General features: G+C 43.8%; 1 protein-coding gene across 2 annotated transcripts in view; it reads right to left on the reverse strand.

Annotated features, from left to right (window-relative positions):
* Positions 1–10,971, reverse strand: part of arhgap10 (Rho GTPase activating protein 10) — a 50,275-nt gene that overhangs the window by 5,801 nt on the left and 33,503 nt on the right. Inside the window, exons 20-22 of one of the 2 annotated variants that reach the window (XM_031863108.1) lie at positions 8,798–8,963; positions 1,664–1,744; positions 132–223 (exon numbers count right to left, since the gene is read on the reverse strand). In XM_031863108.1, the coding sequence (XP_031718968.1) occupies positions 132–223; positions 1,664–1,744; positions 8,798–8,963 (339 nt within the window). The remainder of the gene's footprint in view (positions 1–131; positions 224–1,663; positions 1,745–8,797; positions 8,964–10,971) is intronic. The other variant, XM_031863109.1, reaches the window with a different exon arrangement.

Here is a 10,971-nt window from a genome sequence, read left to right on the forward strand (position 1 = left end):
CGTTCTCCTTCTCCTCGTCTCATCTCTCTCTGTTCGATTGAAGATCAGATTGGGTGTTTCGGTTTTTCCTCCAAATCCAATATGCCAGGGCTGGTTCTAAGTGAGCGACTGGTGTAGGAGATAACACTTACCGGCGTTGAATATTGCGCCGACCTGGAAGGAGAGCTCAGAGTCGTGCTCAGCCTCACATGGGAACACTGCCTTGGCTTTCCTGCTGGTGACACTGAAAAATGAAGGCAATCAGTGAGCTGGCGGAGCTTTGGGGAGGATTACCGCACAGTTCAATCTGGGCCCGGGGCCTGCTTGTTCATTCACTCACTAGCCTGAAACAGCAGAAATGGGCCAGGCTGGAATATAAGCAAAAGTACTAAGAGAGGAGCGGGGCCACTACACACTCGTGTCTTGCCCCGTCTCCAGTCTAGACAAGACTAGCGAGCGAGTCAGAACAGACCCATGTGCACCCGTGTGCGTGCACAAACACAATGAGATGCAGCGCTGTTTGTAGCAGGTTTTGTACAGCCGAAAAAAAAGGCAGGCACACATCGGGTCCGCACAGCAGAAGACCAACTCTGGTGAGATAATTAAAAAGTGGCGAGGGGATTCTGAAGTAGGTTTGCACACAAACAGAGGTGGAATACAAAATTGACTCCACGGTGCTTCAAGCTTTTAAATTCACGTGTGAGCTCGGAAGCTGCATTTTAAATCAGCTTGATGTAAAAGGGGCGCCGTCAAAGAGACCGTATTCATCGCGCTGAAAACGTTAGTAAAAAGGTTTATGCAATTGCGCTGCGGAAAACATAAAAAAAAACCCCGTTTCCACAGAAAGGTTGTTTTGCTCACCATTGCAAACCGCTATCTCGAATGCCAGCGACATTACCATGGAGAAATTGTGCCTTCAACACACGAAGCCCTGATAAATATTTCATATTCTTTCTGCAGAGCAGCAACAATGTAGGATGAGAGAGGAGAATAGGGGATATACAAACTTGGGAAAAAAAAAAAAAAAAAAAGAAAAGTTTGTGGTCACAGAGTTGTCAATACAACAATGTTCAGCCGGAGTTTTTGAATTCAGATTTGGAAAAATGCACTCTCGTGGAACCGCATTTGAAAAAAAAAAAAAAAAAAATGAGGATTTGTATTTCTATGAAAAGTAACATTAATGGATTGCCCACAGAATGACCGAGCTGTTTACAATTTTTCTGGGTAACATCTGAAAGCACTGAAAATGAATTCATCACTTGGTCTCAAGGAACCACAGCAATAGATCAGTATAATGGGCACACTGTACACACAACCCATCCAGTTTCCTCAGACACCTCTGTGTGTATCTGGGGTTTGACTGAAAGGAGAGAAGGTTGCTGCTATAGCCCACACTTTGCATTAAGACCCCTCAAACCAAATCAAAGGCTGGTGAATATATGAAAAATGAAGGGGAAAATACTGAAGTGCAAGGCTGCAAGAAAGATGTTAGACGAATGAGGGAGTTGGTGATTCTGTTGGGTGAACATGCAGGATAAGACGAGCGAGTGAAAACAGAGAGTGAACGAATCCCAGGGTGTGATATTCAGCCAATACGTGAGTGTAAAAAAAAAATGACGACACCAAACAGAGACAAAGAAAAATTAAGAAATCCAGTTGGGAGGAAAAGAGAACCCCGTCTTACCTCTCCTCTGGCTTTTCTTCGTCAGAGGCAGCGGTGGTGGAAGCAGGTTGGCTCTCTCTTGAGGCTCCTGCTCTGGGGGCCCTGCAGATAAAAACAAGAACCACACTTTTAGTCACCACGGATCCTACGGCGTCGTCTATTGACTGAAAACGTGGCGTATCCGCCCTGAAGACTCAACTACCACGACGTCCTTCAGCTAGAGAAATGAAGAAGACACACAGGAGGCAGTGAAGATGTGGCCTCGTGTTGAACCTGGAGGGTTTTCAGCAAAGCGGACAAGGTGAGACGTTCACCACGACCAACAGATAACTGTGCTCTCCTGCAGCGGAAGATTGTTCACTACTAGTAGCAGCTACTGTAAGTGGTGGTATCAGAGCAACAGGTGAGCTAAACTGAGCCACCTGTTGTTATGGAGACAAGGTGAGAACACATTTCTACACCAATCTAGAGCTTCAAAACACACAGTAAGTCACAAGCTTCATCTTAACTAGTTCTGTTCTGTCACTTCTGTCACATTCAGGTCAAAAAAATGTAAGAGGAATGAAATCATTGAGGTCGGTTGAATTAACTGGCCACAAAACATTAACATGCAAGTTAGAAAACATAAACCAGAATTACTATAGTAATAAATAAGTAATAATAGTAATAATTCATTTTTAAATCCAGCCGTTATTTTACTTGAAATGAGAGAACATTTATTTATTATCATTATTACAATTAAATACATTCTGTATTATTTAGAATTCATCCAGTTCAATTTGAAAACTGCCTACACATATTGTTATTCATATATATTATTCAATTGAAACAGACAATATATATATGGCAATAAATCATATCGCAAGTTAGACGTTTTCTCTAACTGGACCTGGTTGAATTATAATTGAATACCGCTGGAGTAATGTAAAACACTTGTCACACAAAAAAAAAAGAAGAATAAATGCTTCATCTCATTTCATACTTTGCAACACTTTGAATTCTCATAGTGTGCAGGCTGCACATTCATCCCAATAACAAGGACGACAGGCTTCCATAAACAAACAATCCATTCTTCATCCAACTCCATCTGCCAAAGAGCCTCTTCAGGAGGACTTGCTCTTGTAAATCCATGTTAACCTGAAAGGAAGTCATCAAGAGAAACTTTGAAAAATCTATCGGGAAGTCTGAAATTTAAAATTCATGCTTCATGTATCAACTTCCTGTGATCCATATCTCAAGGCAACAAGTCAGATCAGCTGGCTCAACCCCGACCCGTCAACTCGTCCGAAGTAAACAGACCAGGCTCATCGTAAATTCTCAGTCTGCATCGCTCATTCTGAATTAACTCCCCATCAATACAGTCAATGCAGATTATTTCAAACAGTCATGAATTCTGGAGGAATATTCACATATGGAGCCGTTTGTGTTTCTGTTCAGAGAACAGACAAAAGTAGACTTAAGTAATTCAAACCTGGGTGCCACCACCACGAAGACTGACATCAAAAGAACACAACAATTACACTTTTGTTCCTTGAAATTGAAGACATTAAAACCATGTTGACAGATAAAAGATGAGTGGAGGTTTATGATAACCCACTTTATGTTGATTATTGTTGTCACCCATACATGTACATTCAGTTCCTACAGGAATGTTTATAACTCTGTATGTGTGAAGTCAACATAAGCCTCATCTTTTACAGTAGTAGCTGTGCTTTGCACTGGCTGGTATCAGTGCCAACGATTTCATGGTGGACCTACAGGATGGCGGTAGGGGGTCCTGGTAAAGGCAGAGAGGAGCAGGAGTCTACGCCAGGCATCCCTCTGTGTTCCATGCCTGCCCCGGGGCCAGTGCTAATACAGTACATAATGAGCAAATTGCTCCTAGCTGCCGCTCCCATAGAGACGTTAATAAAGGCAATTAGAGGAAGCAGCTGGGGAGGGGCTGGAGGGTGGGAGGATGTTGTGCATAGCGGTTATGTTGGCACTGGTGGAAGAGCGAGAGCGAAGGCGGCCTCAAGGGGGAACATGGTAGGGGATCTTATGTGGACATAGGTGAGCACTCGGCACTGGGCTCATGCTTCTGCATCACCGCCCTCCCTCCATTTCTCCCCCTGCCTCCCGCTCAGTGCGCTTGTCCATCCCCAGTGGTGGCTGTTTCGTTCGGGTCTGGCCTGACTGTGCGTGATTTATAGCTCTGCAGCAGTGTGGGGGCCACTGTGGTGCTCAGCTGCTCCACATCAGCATGGGGGGATAGCGCGCTGCAGTGCAGCAAATCCACTCATTACCCTGGGCCCAGGCACAACCACTGTCTGCCTGGGTCATAGCCAAGAGAGGGGAGAGGAGAGGAGCACCAACACTTCACCCACCTGCAGGTGAACCGACTCAGATACATGCAAAACCCCCGACTACCATACAATCAAACACACACACACACACACACACACACACACACCCAGTCAGGAAAAGTTGACACATCTAACTGCTTATTTCTGTTGAGAGAGGATTAAACAGATCTTTGAAGTTCGTTGAAAAATAAACAGATCTCTTAATAATTATAGAAGAAACAGTAAGGGAGAATCAGTGAATGCCACATGGCTGCCCTAGAAACTTGCTAAATGTACCAGAGGTAAATGGATTCATCCCAAAATTGCTTTCACAATTATAGCTAAGCCAAACCGAGGGAAATCGTTTGCCATTTCTCTTCAACAAAAATAGCATCAAGCTTTGAATTGCTCATCCGTTGTTTTCACCCATCACAGGCCTAGCTAAGCTTCTTCCACAAACATGATTAAATACAGTAAATGGGACTCGCGTGAAAATGCGCTGTATGTGAGGCCCTCGTGAAAACCCCTCTCGAGATGTTTGTAACACGTTTTGAAGAATATTAAGTTGTGAGGATTTCTTTGAGCTATATAGAACAATTATAGTTGGTATTAAAATGGATATAATTCTACATCCGTGTATCCAAAGTATTGAACAACATTGACTTCCAAAGCGTAGTGCAACTGGAGGTCATTTGGTTTACTATTTCAACCATTGGGGCTATCACAAATCATCTCACGCTGCCAGGTTAGTAGCAGGGAGAAATTCATCAACAAGCGAGGGACTGCTGCTTCTCATTACTGCAGGAATTTCACCCTGCAGCATCCAGGCCTTGTTGATCCTGGCGCGGCGCTAACGCCGGGATGAGCGGGGCTATCGACTGTCTTTCGACTTAAGACAGAAGGCCAGCGGTGGGATTTAGCAGTGTTTCTAGTAGAAAGTGGGATCAAGCCGACAGCCGAGCTGTGCGCCGAGCCACCGCCAGTTTGGGTGGGCAGGAAATAAGCTCTGATCCACCATTTTATGATCCACAGCTGTCTGCCAGCGAGACGGCATGGAGGCCTGAAGGTAGGGCAGGAGAGAGAGGAAGGAAAAGTGGCCAAAAAAATGTAAACTCATTGGGCAGGACTTGAGGCAACAGCACCACTGGGAGAAGCTGTGACTGAATTTAGGGAGAAGAGGAGAAATGAGGCAAGACATCGAAAAAGACGGAGATGATAAATCATGCCACAGTCAACAAAAGAGTCATTGCATGATATAGTGAGTCAGGACGCACTTGTGTATGACCTGGCAGATTTTGCTGCAGCTATCCTGCAGGAAACAGACGGAAAGAAAATACTGTTTTCCAGGTGCACTTTTGAACACACCAGAGTGCAGATAATACACTTCTGAGAGCGGCTGGAAGTACTCTTAGCAGTCGCCTTCCCTACAGCTCTTTTTGGCAAGGACTGAAGCCGAATCCCTGGCTTCCAGGCCAGAGAGGTGCTGTGCCAACAGGTCTCCACCATCTCACATGCTAAGATTTATGAGTGAACAAAGCCAGGGCGACACCCTGTGACATATGGCGCAAGTCTTCATAAAGGGACAGGGGCTGCGGCTATAAGGGTAAACAAGATGAATATATCCCCAATGTCAATACGATTTGCACGGCCAACGCACGGCCACCTGTCTCCCAAACAAATAAGAGCCGAGATTTACGACCTCCTCCTGGTTGCTCCTTCCGTCCTCCAACATGATGCCACATATGTGGGAAAGTGCAAAAAAATAAAAAATACCCGCAGGAGAGAAAAAAAAGGAGTTGGTTACATAAGTACAATACTGTAGAACGTTGTCTATCTATCCCTGCAACTTAGAGAAAACACTTAGTACGCACATGCCTACACACACAGGTGGGCATGTACCCACATAGGTCACAGTGAGAATCACATTGTCCTGTCAAGTTGTGAGGTGGATTTGTTTTTATTTTACAGCTCTTTTCCGCTGATGGAAAATGAGAAGGGGACAGTGGATGAGGAAAAAGTCTATTTCAAGGTGAATCTGTAGACATGACACAGCAGCACAACCCAATAATTCATCTCTCACATCAGCATTCAAGGCAAGTCATGGGCTGGAAAAACAACAAAAAGGACCAAGGACTTGGCAGAGCGAGTGAGAGAGAGAGTGAGAGTGAGAGAGAGAGAGAGAGAGAGAGAGAGAGAGAAAGAGAGAGAGAATTTTCTATCTTGTATTCTTACATGAGACCAAGAGAGTTCAAAGAATTAACTTTGGGGCTGAAAAGTTGATTCATTTGATTTTTGTTAAATTTTTTGATTAACTCTAAACGATTCACAGGTGAATTGAGCTGCTTATTGGCTTCCTGGTTCCGAGTCAAATCTATTATTGTTCGTTAATAATAACAATAATAGTGACATGAATTCTCTTTTTTACCAAGGTGGAAAAAAAACAGAACTGTGTTGCAACTCCACAGTGCAGTGAAGTGTAACTTCTACTATGATGCTACGTAGGAGTAAAATGTATTAAACTGGGCACAAGAGACAATATTTTCAGGCTCTTTTTATGTGCGCTGATTTGTTAATATAGGAAGGATTTTCCTCATCATTCTATTCTGCTGCAATATGAAACATAACTGGGAGTTCAGGTCTTCATCAAAGTTACACAAAAATACAAATCAAATCTAACTGTAAAATATACCCAGTGAGAATACTAACACTACTTTTAACACGACTACTGTTAGCTCACATAATCCCAATAATGCCACCACATAAAAAGTAATGATCCCTACGGTAGACAATGGCTTTACATTATACATGTAGCTTCCTGTGTAGCGAAAGTGCTCTTGCTTGAAGTCCAAGCTGTGTATCTTGGTTACAAACCATTCGAGTCGCCGCCCACACCTCCGATATGTTCAGCAAATTCATATAGTGAATGAATGAAGTGAAAATAAATGGCCACTCAGTTTGATTATAGGCTATGTTTCGGAGGCAGAGACCAGTTAATAACAACATGCTCAAATCAAACACTAGTGATTGTTTAGACAGTTTACATGTCACACCACTCATCACAGTCATCATTAACTCCTCCCTCAGCTCCGGCTCAGTCCCCGACACACTTAAACTGGCTGCTGTCACCCCCATCCTCAAAAAACCTGGACTTGACCCTCACAACATGAGCAATTTCCGTCCCATTTCCAATCTTCCCTGTCTGTCAAAAATACTGGAACGCATTGTCGCCACACAACTCAAAGCCCACCTCATCTCCAACGATCTGTTCGAGCCATTTCAATCCGGTTTCCGTTCACAGCACAGCACTGAAACAGCCCTCCTCAAAGTCACCAACGACCTCCTCCTCTCCTCAGACGCTGGTCACCTCAACATTCTCATCCTCCTCGACCTCACTGCAGCTTTTGACACCATCAACCACAACATCCTTCTCTCCCGCCTCGAATCCTCCCTCAACATCACCGGGAACTGCTCTCTCCTGGATTAAATCATATCTCACAAACAGACAACAGTTCATCAGTATCAACAACTGCACCTCCTCCACTGCTCCTCTGTCTCAAGGCGTCCCCCAGGGTTCGGTGCTTGGTCCTCTTCTGTTCATCCTGTACTTGCTCCCTCTTGGTAATATCATCCGTAAACATGGTCTTCACTTTCACTGCTACGCCGATGATGTCCAGCTCTACATCTCCACAAAGGCCATTACCACTGCTACTCACTCCACTCTCACCAACTGCCTCACTGACATTAAATCATGGATGCAAACTAACTTCCTCAAACTGAACTGTGATAAATCTGACATGATCATCATCGGTCCCAAATCCCTCACCAAAACCAGTCACAACTTCTGCCTCACCATCGACAACTCCACTCTGTCTCCCTCCCCACACATCTGCAACCTCTGAGTTATGTTTTTCAGCAACCTCTCCTTTGAACACCACGTCAAACAAATCACCAGAACTGCCTTTTTCCACTTAAAAAACATAGCCCGTCTCCGCCCATCACTCTCCTCATCTGCTGCTGAAACTCTGATCCACGCCTTCATGACCTCAAGAATTGACTACTGCAACAGCATTCTCCACGGCACATCATCCAAAATCCTAAATAAACTCCAGTACATCCAGAACTCTGCTGCTCGCCTGCTCACCCACACCCGCGACCACATCACCCCTGTTCTCCAGAACGTCCACTGGCTCCCCGTCCCACAACGGATCCAGTACAAAATCCTTCTCTCCTCACTCATAAAGCCCTCCACAATCAGGCCCCCTCCTACCTCACCGACCTGCTTCACCACCACACTCCATCCCGTCGGCTCCGCTCCTCTGATGCCAACCTCCTGTCCTCTTCCACTCAGGACCAAGCACCGGACAGGGGGTGACAGAGCCTTCTCCATATCTGCCCCCTCCCTCTGGAACTCTCTCCCCAAACACATCCGAGACTGCACTGAACTTTCCATATTCAAATCACAGATCAAAACCCACCTGTTCAAAACTGCTTTTAATGTGTGACCACTATTGTGTATTTTATGTTTTTAGTGTATTGCTTTTATATATGATGCTTTTAATGTAAAGTGTCTTTGAGTTTTATGAAAAGCGCTATATAAATAAAATGTATTATTATTATTATTATGTGAATGTGTATAATTCACCTTTGAGCCACTTTAACAGTCGATGGTAAAATAGTGATCAAAATATTAAATTCCTTTTGCAATCCATACAATGCACAGAGCCCACATTTAGATACATGTATGACTCCACTTGCTTCAGAACCAAACACCTGCATTTTCAGTGGTGCAGTCCCATATTGACTTGGGACTTCAGCACAGTGAAGCTCTCACCTGGAGTTGCTGCCTGAGCTGAGGCTGGTGCTAAGTGGGACATGGTCACTCTTCTCTGCAGGCATCTCTGAGGCCGAGGCCGACGACGACTGGGACGACACAGACTCATTGCTGCCCATTGATGTCTCATCTGCAGCTAGACCGGATCCATCCCCCACTACTGACACTTGGATGAAAAAAAAATATATAGCTTGTTTTAATTACTTACATCTTTTCTTTAATTTTATTCCACTGCAAAATATCCCAGCCTGTGCCAGCTTACTGATGATAGCTTGCCTGATAAAACAGCTGAATAATTTATCAGTACATAAGGCAACGATGCATCAACAGGGGATTTTATGAATCAGACTGCTGTCAAAACAGGCAAGACTTAGAACCAAGTGTGTATTGTTCATGATCATAAATTTCTGCAGTCATAGACAGCAAACACTAGGGAGATCCAAGCTGTTTTATTTCAATTTTACTGTCAAGTAAAGATCCTGCTTTTCGGAGAAGGGCGAGGCACAGAGAAATTGTTAATGTTAAAAACAGGTTTTTTTCCTCAGCAAACACATATCAAAGCATTTAAACCCAAAGCCCATATTTAATTGAGATTGCATTGAACTGCTGCTAGTCTTATGGCCTAATTATTATCAAATGTAATAACACTATTTATACATTCTAGATAGACCATAGATGCATGGCATCATTGGTTTATGTACTGTACAGTTTGAATATTCTATTTTGTTTAAACTGTGATTTTATTTTACCTTAAAGGAATGACACTCATTCATTTAAAGGATTTATACGTTCACACAGGTGTTGTCAGTTGTGACTAACTAGACCTCAGCTCAGGTTTAAAGCCGGGTCGTGGAACTTTTGTCTTTCCCCTCTGGCAGTCGGATGAATCACACAAACGCTGTCGACGTGCGCTTATGCCTGTAGGTGAGCTTGCCACTCGCTTGCTTTTTTTGACTTTAATGCTTCCTCTGAATCTAATCCAGAAACTTTTCCTGGACGCTTCTTAAAATTTGCCGCCATACTTCTATTGCTCCGTCGCTATCATCTCGACCCTTCTTCCTGCCCCCTTTAGCTCTGACTGGTTGACGTAAAAGGTATCACTTCTGGTGCGCCACCGCGGGACAGTCGCCACAAATACCACAACTCTGGGGAAATGCAGAGAGCTTTCCTACAACAGGAGGGAGATGTCAATCAAGCCCAGCAGTGAAAACACCTGTGTGGGTGGACCATGGGTGTGCAGGGCCTTTAATCATACGACACAGAGCATTTACAGACGTAATGTTTGCATTGCACTTTGCTCTATGAATTTGTTGTATGTCCTTTTGTAAAGCACTTGGGAGCTCTCGTTGGAAAACACATCTTTTCCATAATAATTATACAATAACAATGCATCTAATTAAAATGTGACTATAATGTGAAAGGGGTCAGACATGACGAAAATGATCACCTAAATGTGCAGCTCCTTAGCTTGAAGGAGCTTTAGTTCCAGCTCATTGTTTAGCTGTCCGGTCCACAACTTTACTGTTTTGGTTCACTCATCACATAGTTTTCGCCTGCTGTTTTCAGTGAAAACCAGCTGTTCACTACCTGCTCAGGGCCAAACACCAGACAGATAAACTAGCTGGTGAACAAAATGGAGCCTTTAGCAGCGGAAGTGGCAGACATGGTAGAGACCACAAACAGAGCTAAAATTAAGTCAATATTTGACATACATTTGCCATCTACACAGAAAGATAATGATAAATGAATGATAAGTGTGCACCGTGCTGCTTGATGTGTAAATATAAGTAACGGTTCGGCAACACATTTGCCATAAGCAAATCAATAACATATATACAACTGATCACCTATTGAAAGATGACTTGTGTTCTTTATTGTTGTCACATATGGATATACATCTCACAAGAAGACTCACATGCATACAGTACATAACACTCTTCTCCCACTTAATCGTTTCAAAATTTGCTTTTAGCCGCTGAAGGCCGAGACAACTTACTTAAAAACAATTATGTGGGACTCGTATAAAAAAACACCAGGGTTAAAAAAGGATTATGCCTTTCATCCCTGATATTAAAATACCCTGCGCTAAAAGCTGGCGCGACGGAGGAAAAGAGAGGCAATCTGGTAAGCAGATTGAGATTCCTACTGTATTGGGGGGGGGGGGGGGGGGGGGG

This window comes from Anarrhichthys ocellatus, unplaced genomic scaffold, assembly GCF_004355925.1.
Source record: "Anarrhichthys ocellatus isolate YVR2014 unplaced genomic scaffold, GSC_Weel_1.0 scaffold28, whole genome shotgun sequence".
Lineage (NCBI taxonomy): Eukaryota > Metazoa > Chordata > Actinopteri > Perciformes > Anarhichadidae > Anarrhichthys > Anarrhichthys ocellatus.